This window comes from Micropterus dolomieu, linkage group LG07, assembly GCF_021292245.1.
Source record: "Micropterus dolomieu isolate WLL.071019.BEF.003 ecotype Adirondacks linkage group LG07, ASM2129224v1, whole genome shotgun sequence".
NCBI lineage: Eukaryota > Metazoa > Chordata > Actinopteri > Centrarchiformes > Centrarchidae > Micropterus > Micropterus dolomieu.
The window spans coordinates 51,565-70,801 of NC_060156.1; the positions used below are offsets into that span (position 1 = coordinate 51,565).

The 19,237-nt window shown below is 42.4% G+C and overlaps 1 protein-coding gene across 2 annotated transcripts in view; it reads right to left on the bottom strand.

Annotated features, from left to right (window-relative positions):
• Positions 1-19,237, bottom strand: part of LOC123974353 (kinesin heavy chain-like) — a 47,867-nt gene that overhangs the window by 25,459 nt on the left and 3,171 nt on the right. For both annotated transcript variants that reach the window (XM_046054982.1, XM_046054983.1), the window contains exons 2-12: positions 10,118-10,205; positions 8,641-8,714; positions 7,884-7,988; positions 6,961-7,009; positions 6,276-6,331; positions 6,103-6,190; positions 5,254-5,378; positions 4,610-4,714; positions 4,331-4,479; positions 2,242-2,390; positions 743-915 (exon numbers count right to left, since the gene is read on the bottom strand). In XM_046054982.1, the coding sequence (XP_045910938.1) occupies positions 743-915; positions 2,242-2,390; positions 4,331-4,479; positions 4,610-4,714; positions 5,254-5,378; positions 6,103-6,190; positions 6,276-6,331; positions 6,961-7,009; positions 7,884-7,988; positions 8,641-8,714; positions 10,118-10,205 (1,161 nt within the window). The remainder of the gene's footprint in view (positions 1-742; positions 916-2,241; positions 2,391-4,330; positions 4,480-4,609; positions 4,715-5,253; positions 5,379-6,102; positions 6,191-6,275; positions 6,332-6,960; positions 7,010-7,883; positions 7,989-8,640; positions 8,715-10,117; positions 10,206-19,237) is intronic.

Here is a 19,237-nt window from a genome sequence, read left to right on the forward strand (position 1 = left end):
AGCTGTGCATGCTGTTGTCCTCTGTGTTGATTGGTCTGTCCTCTCTGCAGAGAAGCTGCTCACCTGTCCCCCTGGATCCATTATCTTTTACTATCTACATTTTGTTAGGGCCCACTGAAACTAAAGGAATTCTTATTTTTCTTTTATCAACAGCCCAAAGGTTCTCGAAGACTCACGAAACTTTGCACAGACGTCAGACGTGATGGAAATGGGTCTCATGCATGTGTGCAGAAAATAACTCGCTAGCGCCCCCTACAAAACTTCAACAAAGCACTACTTTTCACCTACATGCACAATATTTTTGTTGGACATGTATCATATCTTGGACCCATACCCTAAACCCAACAGGAAGTCAGCCATTTTGAATTGAAGGTGAAATTTGCCCAGAAGACATTTACTAATACCCATAGCGCCACCTGCTGGCAACAGGAAGTAAGGCCTGTGTGACACTCAAATTGTGGTCCGCACTTGATGTTCTGGTACACAACATAGAATTACCAGGTGTTCTCTAGCACCACATAGGGGACACAGGAAGCGACCTTTAACTCTCCTGTCTGCTGCTTTTCCTGAGCTTTCTGAAACGTTGTCCCTGTTTTTTGGGGAGTTTTCCCACGTTTGAATCGAGGGTGTAAGGGCAGAGGGTATGGTATGCTGTACAGACTGTAAAGCCCTCAGGCAGACTGTAATTTTTGACTTTGGGCTGTATATAAATACTCGACCTTGTAATGCAGGTAAGACTTACCTTGTCGTCCAGCTGATGATACAGGTCGGTGATGAGCGTCTCGTACTGCGTCTTCTCCTCTTCTAACAGAGGGACAGGGGGCGGGGCCAAACTTTCAATCACTGCTGCTGTTTCACTGCTGCTGCTTTTCTTATTTCTGCTGCTCAGCTGCTCCTCCACAGGTACAGACTCACCTGCAGAAGTTAAGAAAGGTTCAGCCTGACAGGCGACGCAGAGAAAACCATTTCACTGGTTTTAATTCCCTCTGGAAAATTACCTGTTAGCTGCTGAGCCGTTAGCTGCTGACCTGTTAGCCGAGCTTTTAGCGCCAACTCAGCTCTTCAAATAAAGGTGGAAACAGCTGATCGTAGTGGTCAACGGCTTCCGCCTTCAACATGATATAACTTTAACGGCATACTTGGACGTGTGGAAACATCACCTTACTGTGCACCAGTTTAGTAGGGAAAAACTGTCCAATCAGAGCAGAGTATGTAAATTCTGTGTTAAACACTCTTCAGGCTGATGAGAGACTAGATCCGTAGCGGTTTATAACAAAGCTCTGAGCAAGGCAAGCCTTGTTCTCTGGTCTCATCAATGAAAACAGGAATAACACAAAAGGATTGTTTTCTAAACTTTAAACTACTTAGCGATACAGAGGGTTAGGGGTTAGGTAATGGGTAAGGAAATCTGAGGGTGTTTTCCATTTTACTTTTTCAGATTGTTGTGTTTTACAATTTAAGCACATTTGGTCATCAGAAATATTCATGTAGTGGATGAATAAAAGCTGAGCAACTCAATAAAAAAATATTAAAAATGCAATCAATATCACTGAATTTGATGTATCTAACCAATTGTGCATCTAGAAATGTTGAAATGTAGGCCTATATGAAACTATTTATGGGCACTACTAATTCACAATGAATGTATTATTGCAATACTTTTTTTGGCAGGACAGCTTCCATGCTGCTTGATCCAGCTTTTTATTTTTTCCAACAGTAAAAACTTCAATATGACGACATGCGTGTGTCACGGTAGTTCTGCCTAAGCACTCACAGTTCTTTCCCTCTCTTTTGCTCGGTGTGTGCTTCCTTTAGGCAATATTACCTGGAAACACTCCATAAACTTTCATTGTTATGCAGATGATACTCAGTTATATCTATCAATTAAGCCAGATCGAACTAATCAGTAAGTAACCCCTGTAAGGTTTAGTGTTAGGGGTTCTGATGCTTCTGTAAGGCATTAGTGTTAGGGATTCTGGTGCCTCTGTAAGGGCTTCTGGTGCCTCTGTAAGGCGTTAGTGTTAGGGGTTCTGGTGCCTCTGTAAGGCGTTAGTGTTAGGGGTTCTGGTGCCTCTGTAAGGGGTTAGGGGTTCTGGTTCCTCTGTAAGGCAGTGTTAGGGGTTCTGGTGCCTCTGTAAGGGGTTAGGGGTTCTGGTGCCTCTGTAAGGGGTTCTGGTGCCTCTGTAAGGGCTTAGGGGTTCTGGTGCCTCTGTAATGTGGATGCTGTATTCCTGTGGTTACCTTTCCTCCAGCGCTTCAGCTCAGTCTCCAGTTTCTGTATCATGATACTCAGACTCCTGCTCTTCTCTTTCTCCTTCTCATATTTCTTCTTCCACTCTTCGGCGGTCAGCTCCAGGTTCACCGACACTGTGTTCTTTATGGTTTTAGCTCTGAAGCACACAAACATCATAGGAAGTTAACACTCAGGTAACTGTCAGGTCAGATGATGGACAAAGTGCCTTATGGGATCACAGCGCTGACCATCCTGTTGCTGTACAATAAAATGATGCAAGATTGAGACTAAATGTTTCCATGACCTGCTTTAAAAGGCTGACAGTGTTTTGACTGAAGCCAAAGGATTTGAAGAAGGCATCAGTGTAATGTTTGAATGTGTAGCCCCTCCATCGGGCGACCAATGATCTGCTATTCTTTAACTGGGGAACAACTTTGGATCACTTCTACAACACAGTTAGCAGTGCCTATCACGCTGTCCCCCGTGCTGCTCTGGGACACTCTGACCACGTCACGGTCCACCTGATTCCTACATACGGGCCGAAAATAAAACTTTGTAAACCTGTAGTAAAGAAGTGGAGCTTCTGACTGCCACTTACAGTCTGCACGAGTTTACTGATGCTGTGATGTCCTACATCAGTTTCAGCGAGGACAGCTGTGCACCAACACACACCAGGGTGAGTTATAACAGTGACAAACCCTGGTCTACAGCTAAACTCAGACAGCTATGGTTGGAAAAGGAGGAGGAATTTAGGAGTGGGTGCAGGGCTTTAAAGTACAGGTTTAGCAAAGAGGTGCAAGACGTTAAACGACTGTACTCTAAAGGACCAGTTCTCTGCAAACAATCCCCCCCTCATCTCAGAGAGGGCAGTCAACAGACTATTCAAGTGGCAGAAACCCCACAAAGCAGCTAGGCCGGACTCTGTCTCTGACTCTGACATGGCATGTGCCAGCCTGCTTCAAAGCCTCAACCATCAACCTGCTCTCCCAGCTGAGCGTGTCTGACTCCACCAACATGTCTCTGACTCCAGGATCATCAGCACCGGTTCCCCTCAAAACAGCGTTCTTTGCCCCCTGCTGTTGAACGTCACCTCCCTTACCAAGAAGGCCCAGCAGAGGATGTACTTCCTGCAGCAGCCTGCCAAAGACAATGATGGTGCACTTCTACACCGCCATCATTGAGTCCATCCTCACCTCCTCCATCACCATCTGGTTCGCTGCTGCCACTGCCAGGGACAAGGGCAGGCTGCAGCGCATCATTCACTCTGCAGAGAAGGTGATTGGCTGCAATCTTCCTTCTCTTCTGGACCTGTACGTCTCCAGGACTCTGAGGCGAGCAGGAAAGATTGCAGCTGACTCCTCCCACCCCGGACACAAACTGTTTCAGACTCTCCCCTCTGGCAGGGCTCAGCCACTTTCAGTAAGTGTGTTGTTTGCCTGTATGAACTTTGTGTGGTGGTCTAAGAACAAAAGCTTGTCAATAAAAGAGAGTTCAGGGGACGTGTGTGTGCAGGATTCTTTTTCTTTCCAAGCCAAGAGTTTGTGATCCTACGCACCTGCAGACTTCACTTTACATTTCTTTGAAATGACTTTATGAGCCAGCCAGCGAGCTGATGCAGTGATGTCAGTTACATGGTAATATCTGTTTGAACAGGCGCCACCATAAGCTGCTTGTCACACACAGACTGGGCTGCACTTGGTTTCTAATCGATTCAAACTCTCATTTCAGTGACGATGTGTTCAACAGGAACAGCGATGGCGGCTGGTTTACACCGGCCTACAACCTTTAGGCCTATCACAGGATATGTTTGGAAAGACTCATGCAGTAAAACTAAAAAGGAATACAAAACTAAATCTGCCTTTTTAGATAAACATCTGGTCCTGTTGGTGGCGCCAGAGGAAGATCAGAGGGTGCCCAGCAGCGTTCTGATGAGTGAATATTAACTGCAGAGGTCATTAAAGCTGCTCTGTAGTTCAGACATCTTGTCCTGGACTAAAGAGTTGGACCGACTGACGGCAGCTACACCAGCAGCCTCGTCTGGATTTCCAAAGGAACATCTGTGAGATGTGCTCCTGTACAGGGCTAGGGTTCCTGTACCTCTGTCCGAACATGAGGGTGGACTTGGTTTCAGCCTCGTTGTAAACAGACGGAGAGCAGCAGATGATGATGGTGGTTCGACAGTTTCCTCCCAGAGAGTCCTGCAGGATTCGAGTCATCTTACTGTCTCTGTACGGGACGTGGGTTTTCTACAAACAGAGAGATAAGATCCACACACGAGTTTTAGTGGCGAGGGTGGAGTGTAGCAATGTGACATTTAGATACGGCTGAATATTTAGTTTCCTTTAGTCATGTGAGGGTTAGGAACCTGAAGCTCACCGTTCCTTCACTCAGAGCAGCGATGACGTTACCGAGAGCAGACAGAGACTTGTTGATGTTCTTGGCTTCGTCCAGCACGGCGCCTTCTGCTCCCGTTTTACTCACCTGAAGAAAACATCATCATCATCTGCTGTTTGTGAAATAACTGGGACGAGGCCGATGAACGTCTGAATGATGAAGTAATAATCAGCCATCTGTTCCTGTATATAATCAGTTTGAATGATACATTTTTACGACCCGTGGGCCGTTTATGTGGATATGGGATGTCAGGAACAACCTGAGGAGCGCGGCTGAGTCCACTCTCCTAATCAGTGAGAGTATAAGGGCCGGAGAAGCAAGCTGCTGTGGTGAGAGTATGGTGGTCTACAGCCAAAGAGACCGGAGTCTGCGGCGAGCGCGTGGCAGCGACGGGCAGTGGGAGTCCTGCGGTTAAGTGTAGAGATTTACTGTTTTTGTTTGCACGCTGTGCTTGTGTTCCTAACAGTGATGGATTTCAGATAACTGCCAGAGTGCTGCTCTCTGGAGGTTTCTGCGCTGACATGTAGAGGAACTGCCTCTGGCATGTTGGGAAATGTTACTGCTCCTCCTAAACATTCTGATAAAGGCCAAAGCCCAGCGGTGTTGGGATGTGATCATGAAATAACCTTCTCGCTGCCTGCCAGGTCGACCAGGTACAGCTTCCCCGACAGTTTCATCTCCGTCTCCACGTTCTCCTGCTTGATGTTGATCAGAAAAATACTGTGACTGCGAGAGCTGTGCTCGTTCATATCTGCAAGACGAAACAGAGGGAAACACAGCTTCAATAAACTCCTCAGAACCAGGCGTGTTGGTCAGTGTTTAACTGCAGCCTCCAGGGGGCGCTATGACGATTTATCTAGGAAGAGTCTTTCTGGAGGAGAAACCTGTATCTGAGGTTAAAGAACTCTAAGAAGAATAATAATGGCAACAAGAACACTAGAAGTAGGAGTGAAGGTATAATAGCATTAGCAGTACTTTCAGAAGTAGTAATGTGTTTATGGACTCAAATCATGCAAACCTGCTGAACTAAATGCTTATACTCAGCTCTTGGCCACAACTCTAGGGCTAGTCTTAGACCTGGACTTGTGATTTGAACCCCACGTAAAGAAAGTTATAGTTCAGCTGTGTGTTTATCATTTGAGAAATCTAGCCAGAGTCAAGTCTTTAATTTCAGCCACAGATCTGCAGAAACTCTGTCAGGCCTTTAGCTCCTCCCACCTCGACTAGTGTAACTTCTTCAATATTCTCAGTCAGAAACCAGTTCATCACCACCAGTTACTTCAACACCTTTTTTTACTTTGAAGGCCAGATACAGACTGGCACAAGTTTTCATACCCCTCAAACTTCCCACATTACAAACACAAACGTATCTTATTGGGATTTCATGTGATAGACCAACACAATGTGGCGAGCAATCGAAGTGGAAGGAAAATGATTTATACAAATAAAGATATCAGCAGAACAGTTAGACTCACTGGTGACGGCGACGTGTCTGTTTGCTTTCCCCTCGTCGATGACGTCCATCACTTCTTCAGGACTGGAAACAAAACGCTCCGTGCAGCCCTGACAGGAAGTATACATCAACAAAGTACTGATACTGCAGTACTGATACTGCATATTTTGATCCTTTAAATATCAAAGATGATACCTTCACAAAAGGAACCCTGTTTTTGTCCTCATGAACAGCCAGGTTTGTCTTTGACACTGAAAGATGAATCACATCAGTTAGAGCCGTTTGTTAAATATGATTATTACATTTCAACAGGAAAACCAAACATTTGGCTCACATACATATTCAGAAGATTCAGGCGTCACGTCCTGTACCAGTAAAAATACATTAAATAAAAGGGTGGAAATATTCAAACCAACATGACAAAAAGGGTTCCCGTGTTTTACGAAAGAAGTTTCCACGTCAAACAGTCCAATGCAACGTATTCAAATAAAACCCTTTAGCCACCGAACCTTTCTCTGTGATCCAGGTCTTTTCCAAGCATCATCTGTTATCTTAAGTTCTCTTTCCCAGAAGCCCTTCGGAGGGGAGGTGTTTGTGATGTTCCACCCCTTCAGCGAATGATCGCATAAGATAACTGAACTGCCAGATCTTTGCTAAAAGAGGCGTCTCTCTTAGTGTGAGACGTTTTGAAACTGAAGCATCGTGGCATCTCCTGTGACAAAGTCTCTTACTCGCAAATATCAAAAGAAATCCAGTCTTTGAATATCATATTATTTCTTTTTCAACTGACTAAAAGACATCACGGTGGAGCCTCTGTGTAGTTTGTGAGGTTTTATATACTGTATATATAATATAAATAAACGTGAAAAATGATCCTCACCGTCGAGTAAGTCTCTGATTTTATCCAGATAGATCTCAAAATAAGAAACCTGCAGAGAAAAAGAGAGAGAGATGTTATAATACAGATATTTACTGCATGCTACTGAAACATTTTAAATTCACTCATTTAGAGCCAAAGAAGATATTATAGAAATGTTTTCACAGGCTGAGGACCAAAAGCAAATTTAAGTGTAGAAATCATGATTCACTATTAATTATCATATATTATTATTATTGAAAATATGTTTAATCAGCATTTAATGATTACGTTTTTTTGTAATCCCGGACAACATAAAATAACACACAAATTCTCAATTGAATATTTCTAATCATTTAATTTGATATTCATAAATAATTAATCATTGATGTGTTTATTCTATTGATCTAAAAGCTGTAAAAAGATTTTCTATGAGCTCTTATCAATAGGTAAATTAATATGAAGTATGTTTCATGGTGTTTCTAAAAAGAGGTGCTGGTATATGTGAGAGCAGCTGGTGAACAGTGAACATACGGAGAGCAGGAGGGTCAGTGAACGCCTCACTGGTTCATAATGCTGCCAGAAGAACAGCGTCTCTGCAGGACGTCTGACCACAGATCAGTTAAACTGAGAGGACTTTCGTGTTTAGTTCATTTCTTCCAGCTGAATATGTTGAGGTGTTTTTATTGGGTTGGGTGACCAAAGAAAGTGATGAAGACTCACTGACATGTGGACAGCAGCTGTTTGCACACGTGTAAATCAGTCATTTAACTTTAATTTGTGTTTTTCAGGTGTTCCTACATGTTCATATGTGACTGGAGCACCTTAAATGCAGGTTACTGCAGGGAAAGTGATTCTCAGGACAAACAAGGCAGCAGAAGGAAATCAAAATGTTTTAGTAAACGATCTTTTATGGTTTCAGTTTGACGGCTCCGGACTAATGTGACCTTGATGTGAAACTCCAGGTTCTCGTCCATGGAGTAGATGTGGTCGAAGATGTCTCTGGAGATACGAGGAATGATTCCCATCTGATGAGAATCGTGCAGGTTCCCCTGGAAAAGAAAATAATGAAGGTCAAAAACAGAAAAACATTTTTTCAGCGGTGAGCGCTCGGGTCTCTCAGCGTCTGCAGTGACACTCGGACATGTGAGCAGCATGGCCTCCTCACATCGTGGGGCGTTTACTGTAAACGCTTTACCTTACTGGTGATCTTAATTGTTCTCATGTGCTTTAAAGCACTCTTCCTACTTTCTACTGCAACTGCTGCACACCAGCTTCCCTAGAGATTAATTTTATTTTATCTGAAGTGTGTTCATGATGTTAAAGAAACTAAGAGAAAGCAGAAAAAAATGACAAAAACACAAAACCAAGTTGTTGAGAAACACAGATTAGAATAACTAAAATAAAGCTGCAGCTAAAGCTTTGGTCTGTAAAATGTGCAGCTTGTTCTCAAATTAAAAAAAGGATTAACTGCACGCTGAATATATAACTGTATCAATGTAACATCCAACAGTAAAAACTACTTCTTAGTGTATGTTGTTTGTGTGTTTAATGATCATTTGTCAGGTGTTCACAAATACGCTGTTCAAGAGACTCCGATCCACAAGTGCTGTTCACAAATCACCAATACTGAGACTTTCCATATGTTACACTGAAACACGTTCATTAAAATGCATTAAAAATAATAAAGTGAATCAGACCAACCTCCATGGTGTGAGTCTTTCCAGATGACGTCTGACCGTAAGCAAAGATGGTCCCGTTATATCCTCCCAACACATCTGCAACACACAACACACCTTCTCATTTTAACAAGTTATTAAGATGAAACCTGCGTCCTCTCCAGCAGCCAGCAGGGGGCCAATCAAAGTTCACGGAAACATTTTGGTCCTGAAAACTGATCAGTACAGTCGTAGGAAAGGTATCTGAACCCTTTAGAATCACCTGGATTTCTGCATAAATTGGTCATAAAATGTGATCTGATCTTCCTCCGAGTCAAAAACAATTACATGTTTTCATGTTTTCTGCTGCGCCCCGACCCTGGATAAACGGATGAAGATGGACGGATGGATGTTTTTTGTCAACACACCATGTAAAAAGGTGGAAAAAATATGGATTTACTAACTGGTTGACCCTCCTTTGGTTTCATGTAGTTGCAGATCAAACGGTCAACTTTGGGCCGTTTCTCTTTACAAAACTGTTTCAGTTCTGTGATATTCTTGGGATGTCTGGCTTGAATCTCTCTCTTGTGGTCTTGCCTACAGCATCTCAGTCGGGTTGAGGTCAGGACTCTGACTGGGCCACTCCAGAAAGAGTACTTTCTTCTGCTGAATCCGTTCTGTTGTTGATTTACTTCTTATCATCCATCTCCTGCTGAGCTTCAGCTGGCGGACAGATGGCCTCACGTTACCCTGCAGAATGTCTTGATAAACTCCATTACTGTTTAGTGTTTGACGTATCGTAGAGTCGCCAACGGAGATGTTAGGGTGTCCCAGAGATTTCTATAAGTCTTCAGCTGACACTCTCGGATCCTTCTTAACCTCGTTGAGCATTCTGCGCTGTGCTCGTGCAGTTGTCTCTGCAGGACGGCCAGGGAGAGCAGCGACAGGCTGAACCATTCATAGACAGTTTGTCTCACTGTGGACTGATGGACATCAGGACTGTTAGGACATTTCTGTAACTCTTTCCAGCTTCATGCAAGTCAACAACTCTTAATCTTCTTCTGAGAGCTCTTTTGGTCGAGGCGAGGTTCACATCGTGCAATGCTTCATGAGAACAGCTAAATTAAAAGTGGTGTGTGTTTTTTATTGGGCAGGGCAGCTCTAACCAACACCTCCGCTCTGGTCTCATTGATTGGACTCCAGGTTGGCTGACTCCTGATTCCAGTTAGCCTTTAGGGAAGTCATTAGCCGAGGGGTTCACATACTGTTTCCAGCCTGCACTGTGAACGTTTCCACGCTGCGTTCAATAAAACATGAAAACATATAATTGTTTCTGTGGAGTTAGTTTCAGCAGACTGTGTTTGTCTGTTGTTGTGACTCAGATGAAGATTATGCAGAAATCCAGGTGATTCCACAGGGTTCACATACTTTAACCTGCGACTGAATTCAGTTTTCCCAAGAAACTGGCTCTAAACATCATGATGGAAAAACAACAAACATATAAAGTGTGTTTATGAACTGACCTTTAACGATCTGTCTGGCGCAGGTGTCATACACCTGAACCTGTTCAGTGTTTGGAGCGAGGACTCTGTCAAACACATACGGCTTCCCCTGAAACACAGGAAACACACCGTCAAAATAAAACTCTTCAACATACGGCTTCCCCTGAAACACAGGAAACACACCGTCAAAATAAAACTCTTCAACATACGGCTTCCCCTGAAACACAGGAAACACATCGTCAAAATAAAACTCTTCAACATACGGCTTATCCTTAAACACAGGAAACACACCGTCAAAATAAAACCCTTCAACATACGGCTTCCCCTGAAACACAGGAAACACACCGTCAAAATAAAACCCTTCAACATACGGCTTCCCCTGAAACACAGGAAACACACTGTCAAAATAAAACCCTTCAACATACGGCTTCCCCTGAAACACAGGAAACACACCGTCAAAATAAAACCCTTCAACATACGGCTTCCCCTGAAACACAGGAAACACACCGTCAAAATAAAACCCTTCAACATACGGCTTCCCCTGAAACACAGGAAACACACTGTCAAAATAAAACCCTTCAACATACGGCTTCCCCTGAAACACAGGAAACACACCGTCAAAATAAAACCCTTCAACATACGGCTTCTCTTCTTACATCATATTATCACTAATGGAAAGAAAAAAGTTGGATTACCAGTGAGACGTTAGTGTTACTCTGAGGAAGACCATGCACTGTGACTGAAAGCTCCATCATTAGTCATCACTGAGTTTATTCTCAGTGTGATTGTTGGTGAAGTCGCAGATTCAGAAAAATGTCTTTTTTATCTTCTAGCAACATGAAAGTGTGCGACTCTGCAGACGAATGTTGATGAATGACATTTAGCTGATCTGAGGACAGTTTGAAGGTTTTATCAGCGTCTGACACAAAGAGACGTTCAGACTGAGAGCAGCTCTCTGAATATTAAACTGTTCATGAGAAGTCTGTTTATCTCCTGGATAAAGAGAAGCAGGGTCAATACATCGTCAATACTTCCAATCAATTTTATTTATAGCACATTAAAAAAACAGCAAGGTTACCGAAGTGCTTTACAACGATATAATACATAAAACAACATAAAAGTATACAAACATCAACAACAACAACAAGGACCACAGCTACTCTTTATGGTGCAGTAAAAGCCAAGGAGTACAAATGTGTTTTTAAACGAGATTTAAAAGTATGGAGGGTGGGTGCCAGTTTAAAATGCGTAGGGAAATCATTCCACAATTTGGGGGCAAATGTTGAAAAGGAACGGTCACCCCTAGTTTTCATCCTAGTCTTTGGCACAATTAGCCGCATATGATCCGCAGACCTCAATGACCTTGGTGGGGTATAAATATGCAAAAGCTCAGATATACTGAGCTGCCAACCCATTTAATGATTTAAAAACAAAAATCAAAATCTTAAAATGTATTCTAAAATGTATAGGAAGCCAGTGAAGCGAGGCCAGAATGGGAGTAATGTTTTCATGTTTCCGGGTTCAGGTAAAGAAACGGACGGCAGCATTAACTGCAGTTTGATTCACGCCTATATAAAGTGCATTAGTAGTCCAAACGTGTCGAAATAAAAGCATGAATCGCATGCTCAAAAAGGTCAAAAGTTGAAACATGTTTAATTTTCAATAAAAGCCTCAAATGATAAAAACTGGATTTTACCACACTAGTTATCGGCTAAATTTGTGACTACTGGTTTTACGTTTTGTTGCAAGGGCCCAAGGTTTACAGGAATGGAAACACCGCCGACTGGTTCCAAATACAATGACCTCAGTTTATTCTTCATTTAAATTTAAGAAATTATACGACATCCAGGCCTTAATGTCCTTGAGACATTCAAATAGAGGAATAAAAGAACTATTTGCATTTTTTCTCAGGGGTAGGTAGATTAGCGAGTCATCCGCATAGAAGTGGTATGAAATGCCATGTTTTTTAAAAATGTTTCCGAGAGGGAGAAGGTATAAAGAGAATAGTAGTGGTCAAAGCACTGAGCCCTGTGGAACTCCACTAAGAAGGGAGGCGGTAGAGGATGACGGAAAAACATTGCTCAGATAAATAAGATCTGAAACACTGCAAAGCAGCATCTCCGATACCTACACACTGTTCCGGGCGAGAGAATGTCGTGATCAGTTGTATCAAAAGCAGCAGTAAGGTCTACCAAGGGTCACACGGTCTGCAATTAGTAAAAGATCATTAAAAACTCTTAAAAGTGCAGTCTCAGTACTATGAAAAGCCTTAAAACCACATAAATAAAAATACCACTTGTATCCAGATTTGACTTGTAAGATTTTAAGTGCATAAATACAGTTTTTTCTGAAACCTTTTGCTATAAAAAGGAAGCTTGGATATTGGTCTATAGTTTGCTAAATTCAAAGTGTCCAGATTTTGCTTTTTAATCAACGGTACAACAGCTGCTTCTTTGCAGTGCGCTGGGACGATTCCTGATGCCAGGCTGCTGTTTATAATTTTTTGGACATTTGGTCCTATAGTGGTCCACAAATTGCCCAAACACTGTTTCACAGGGCATCATTTCCAAGGGGTCAGATACAGATTGAGAAACATGAGCTCTGACAGAGGAAATCCTGTCTAAAAAATAATTGAAAAAATTCTCACAGACTTCCTCGGAGGCTTCCAAACAAGAAGAGTGAGGTGAATGTAGAATTGAATCAATGCTTTTAAAAAGGACACGTGGTTTTAAATTTTGAACAATTCTTTCTTTTAAGTATTTAATTTTTTCAGCTGTAACAATTTTTTAATTCGTCCTCCAGCTTCCTTTTAAAATTTCATGAAAGATAAAGCCAGTCCTTCTTCCACTGACGTTCTGCTTTCCTGCATTTTCTCCTTGCTGCTCGGGTAACATCATTAAACCAAGGCTCACATTTAGATCTAGGGAGAAACAATGTCGAGAATGCAGGTACATGTGGTGAGAAAAAGGAGGTCAATTTCTCTGTGTCATCTAAAAGACCGGCATCAGGCTGGCATGACATTTGAAAAGCACGGGAAAACTGAGCAGCAGTAGTCGGTTTAAACACACGACCTAGACGTGCACGAGCAACTGATTTAACTTTTGCACAAGACAAAATAAAATCCAATAGAACCAGCATGTGATCAGAAAATACAGCATCCTGTATCTGAATAAGATGGGCAAACCATAAGAGAGCACAAGATGTAACGTGTGCCCCTGCTCTTGTGTGGGTCTGCTAACATACTGTAAACAGTTAAAGGGAGGGACACCATGTGTGGTAAAATCACCAACAAGTAAGATTTTTTCATAGTCTGTCATAATGCTGGCCAAGAAATCAGAGAACTCTACTATGAAATGTTTGTTGTACAGAATCCGATCGGCCTAAGACAAAGAAACTTAACACATGAAGAAAACATGTGATGCCAGCGTTTTACAATACAAGCCGCCCTTAAAGACAACCGCTAGCCCTCCTCCACGTCCTGTGGTCCTTGGGGAATTAAAAAAGGTACAGTCGGGAGGAAAAAGCTCTGTGCTACTGTCAAGATGTCAGCCACATGAGTTGACCGACACAGCGGCCAAAGGTTTCGGCTGTTCCTTCCACCGAGACTTTGAGGACAAGTCACGCAGATACGCGAGCCACGCTGATTCTCGTACCAGGTACCACCCAGCTGCTAGCTGTAGCAAGGCCACAACGAGAGATAATGCCAGCCGTGCCTTCATCCGGGCTAGCCAGCCTCTGCGCGTCCCTCTGTGTCTCTGGGGAGGTGGACCCTCGGTGCAGATCAGGTGAACAGGGACATCCGCCAAAAATGGAGGGGGAAATGTTTTTGATCCACCTTGGGAATAATTTACCGTTAAGTCCACCGTGCCTTTGATATTTAGCAGCTGCTGACGGTCGTACACCAACAAAGACCGAACGGTCTTCAGGACAAACAGCACACACCACACAAACAAGATAGAAGTTGCTGGATTAAGACGGCGAGCCAGACACCCCGGCGCCATCTTGTAACATCTAGTGTTTACTTCATCATCAATACATCCACGAACACTGACTACTTATTGATTCTATTTTAGGAATTGATTTATTGATGGCTAGCAGGAATGCTGCTGATCTGCCTTTCAGACTCCGGCTGGAGCCTCTGATCTGGCCTCGCCGTGGTTTCCTGTTTCAGTCTGAGACAGCGTCCTCTTCAGGAGCTCAACGATGGATCGATCACTCCTCACACGTCCTGTCCACCCAAACAGATTCACTTCACCGAGATACGAAACTGAAATGAAATACATTATAAGGTCTTTACATGACTGCAGCGATCGATCGGGCATTTCAGAGGGTTACAGATGGTGGATTCATCGACTTCTCATTTGAAACACTGATCCTGGGTCTGATCAGCAGCTCAGTCACCCTTAGCTTCAATAAGATGCCTGTCGCCATGGTAACTGCCTCCCACTGGGAGAAGACTGAAGTAAAGCAAGACGATTACAGAGACGCCTCCACAGCGACGAGGCCTGAACAGCCTCAGTACAAAGAGCAGGCTGCCTGAGACGGAGGCATCACCTATGAGCAGGGACTCCTGTCCAGCTGCACCACCTGTCATGTCCTAATTACATTTCTACTCCTGTAGATTGAGGATGACACTTTATAAATGGACTGAATTATTTTACTGCCGACCCTTTTCTTTCTAACTTAATCCTGTTTTTCTTTTCAGATTCAGTGTGTGAGATTTAGTGCCATCTAGTGGTGAGTGTTGTGAATTGCAACCATCTGTCCAGTCTGCCACTGCCCCCTAACCTTTCAAAGAGGGTAGGGGGCAGGATATGAGGTTTCTTTAGGTAGATATGTTAAGAAATTATATTTACTGAATTTTTCAGTAAAACCAGATGTTTCTGTGAAAATGTGAGCCAAGAGTGTGAAACACTGTCACTGTTTCTGCACCACAGTCCTTCATAAACCACACATTAGATCAAGTTTAGACAAACACTGACAACACATTCATTCTCTCTGTGATTATGGACCCTCGCCAGAACTGCCCGACAACAATATCTGGCCCGCTGCCAGATTATGGTGCTGAAATAGATCTCAGTCATGGCAGCAACAGTTCCTCACATAGTCACTTCCTCTTTAGTGGTTTTGCCTACAAAATAAAAGCGAAAGCAGCTTGTTTACTGTAATACAGTATTTGGAGTTGAACTGAGCTTTTACTGAATGACATTAAAAGAGTCTGTAGCTGCTTGACACGCCTCTGACAGAGAACGTGATTCCCCTGAATGTCCTCCGCCTGAAGACACTGGGGAAATGGAAAAGGGTCAAACACGGAAACACAAACAGCACATGCTGTAATCTGAGAAACATTCGCTGCAGAATCCCTTTGTTGAAGAGAGAAAAAAAAAGTTGTCTCCAGGATGGGATTGAACCCTCAGTTCGTGAGTCCTGCACCGTACCAACTGAGCTAACTGAACAACATGTTGATACAAGTCAATATTAGTTCTTATAATCTCATCCACCATCTAACTGTTGAAAATATCGCTCTGACCCCTGCAGTATATTATTACTACTTCTTCTAACGTACGTTTTCAACCCCGTGATGAGTGTCTGCACGGCCTGAATTCTACCAGAGTTAGAAGAAGAAGAAGAAGAAGACGAACGTAGAGACGAACCTCTGTAGCGCTGTTTGTCCATTTTCAGCTACTGTAGAAACATGACGATGCAACGTGGTGACGTCCGTGGAAGAGGGACCCGCAGTTATGCAGATATAAATGTCTCATTCTCAGGTAATAAAAACATAATGGTTCATTATGTAAGGTCTTTATGCACCAATGAAAACATAGTTATGGATCTTATATTGATTTCTGTCCATAGATCCTCAGAAATATTACACACTGGACCTTTCAAACATTTTTTCGTCCACCTCAGCAGATGAAGGCTACTTCATTTTAACAACGTGAAACCAAAGTTGAGCCTTTACATATATATTTAATTAAAGATAATCCTGTTTATGGTTCCTTCAATACGTCAGTTTCATTTATTAAAATCCCATCGACAGCCAATAAGAGACCATCGCGGTTCATGTTGGCAGTGATGCAGATTTCATGCTGTTACTCTATGATTTATGTTGAAGCAGGATCTTAATGATGCGGGTGATGATGTGGGTTTGTTCATGTGAGTAAAAATACTGAAATCAGCATCACACTGACTTCAGCATTTCAAACAGGGTTCTTTAATCAAGACATTTCATAAACGATCTTTAGAGTTTTTAAAATGAGATCTGAAGTGTCGGCGTTAACAGGTCTCAAATACTTCATTTAAAAATGGATTATAGAAATCTCAAAGAGGTGTTGCTGGAAAACAGTTTTTTTTATCACTGAGGAGATGTTCCTTCTGCTGGCTTTATATAAAAAATTAAATAAAACAATGTAAATGTTAACTTTAAAATGAACATCGTACAATTCACTTTACAGCTAAAAACAAACGTTAACAAGCGTGAATTTATTTAGATCCAGATTTGGTGTGTAGAGACAAATATCAGGCCTTTTGTGTCAGCAGCTAATTAGAGTTTCAATTAGTAATTAAATCCCTAAAATGTAAGGCCTTTGACATGAAAGCATTTTTAAAAGGTTTTGGATTTTGGATTTTTAAAATAAAAGGACAGATTATCAGTGTACAAAACAGCGAGTAAATAAAGTTAAGCTTTACTCACATACAATACACAGGCCTGAAACAACAATAGAAACATTTATGTTGACTTAATGATGTCTCATTAAAGAGAGACAGACTGAACTCTCATATTTATTATATTATTCTGCTTCATTGTATTTGAACTGGAAACGGACGTGGGGAACTGGGTCAGTCATGTGACCATCAGGACAGAAATAACATTTAGGTTTTTAGGACACATCAGTGTTGCTGTGAAATACAAATGTAAAACAGATAACACAGACTTCAGGGAGCGAATAAACCCAGCTCAGTGACACGGCGTACGCTGTGATATAGATCAGCTGAAGCCGCTCACGCTGTGAATCAAGACACCCGTGACGAGTGGTAACGTAGCAGGCAGAGTTTTGCAATTGAGGATTTTCAACAGGCCAATTTTAAAATACAACATATTAAAACATTTATTGGCATTGTTCAAACATTAAGAATGCTGTGATGATGATGTGAATGATTTTAGTGTTTCAGCTATGTAAACTGTTTGTGGCCTTACAAAATGTCATGTGGTGCGACCATAATTTATTTTAAAATTAATTAATTTCCTTAACCTGCTTAACAGTTTTTACAAGTTCTCAGTAATATAAAGGTTTTAGATACAGTGTAGTTGCTTTTCTTTTGGGTTTTTGTAAATAATGATCTTATATTTTTGCTCTATAATGTCACAAATCCCCTTCTTAAATGTAGATTAATTGATTGAGTTGATTGATTTTCTCTGTAAATTGCATAAAACTGATAAAAATGTCATAAATTGAATATAAAAGGACTATCAGTTTTATGCAATTCAATTTCATTTCATTTCGAATTTTATTTATATAGCGCCAAATCACAACAACAGTTATCTCACAGCGCTTTTCATAAAGAGCAGGTCTAGACCGAACTCTATGATGCTATTTACAGAAGCCCAACAGTTCCCACCAAGAGCAGCACTAGGAGACAGAGGCAAGGAAAAACTTCCGCCTTCAGCGTTTACATACCGACCAACAATTCAACCGCCTTCAGCGTTTACATACCGAACAACAATTCAACTGCTAACCAACAATTCAACCGCCTTCAGCGTTTACATACCGACCAACAATTAAACCGCCTTCAGCGTTTACATACCGACCAACAATTCAACCGCTAACCAACAATTCAACCGCCTTCAGCGTTTACATACCGAACAACAATTCAACTGCTAACCAACAATTCAACCGCCTTCAGCGTTTACATACCGAACAACAATTCAACCGCTAACCAACAATTCAACCGCCTTCAGCGTTTACATACCGACCAACAATTAAACCGCCTTCAGCGTTTACATACCGACCAACAATTCAACCGCTAACCAACAATTCAACCGCCTTCAGCGTTTACATACCGAACAACAATTCAACTGCTAACCAACAATTCAACCGCCTTCAGCGTTTACATACCGACCAACAATTAAACCGCCTTCAGCGTTTACAAACCGACCAACAATTCAACCGCCTTCAGCGTTTACAAACCGACCAACAATTCAACCGCCTTCAGCGTTTACATACCGACCAACAATTCAACCGCCTTCAGCGTTTACATACCGACCAACAATTCAACCGCTTTCAGCGTTTACATACCGACCAACAATTCAACTGCTTTCAGCATTTACATACCGAACAACAATTCAACTGCTAACCAACAATTAAACCGCCTTCAGCGTTTACATACTGACCAACAATTCAACCGCCTTCAGCGTTTACATACTGACCAACAATTCAACCGCCTTCAGCGTTTACATACCGACCAACAATTCAACCGCCTTCAGCGTTTACATACCGACCAACAATTCAACCGCCTTCAGCGTTTACATACCGACCAACAATTCAACTGCTAACCAACAATTCAACCGCCTTCAGCGTTTACATCCCGAACAACAATTCAACTGCTAACCAACAATTCAACCGCCTTCAGCGTTTACATACCAACCAACAATTCAACTGCTAACCAACAATTCAACCGCCTTCAGCGTTTACATCCCGAACAACAATTCAACTGCTAACCAACAATTCAACCGCCTTCAGCGTTTACATCCCGAACAACAATTCAACTGCTAACCAACAATTCAACCGCCTTCAGCGTTTACAAACCGACCAACAATTCAACCGCCTTCAGCGTTTACATACCGACCAACAATTCAACCGCCTTCAGCGTTTACATACCGACCAACAATTCAACCGCCTTCAGCGTTTACATACCGACCAACAATTCAACCGCCTTCAGCGTTTACATACCGACCAACAATTCAACCGCCTTCAGCGTTTACATACCGACCAACAATTCAACCGCCTTCAGCGTTTACATACTGACCAACAATTCAACCGCCTTCAGCGTTTACATACCGACCAACAATTCAACTGCTAACCAACAATTCAACCGCCTTCAGCGTTTACATACCGACCAACAATTCAACTGCTAACCAAC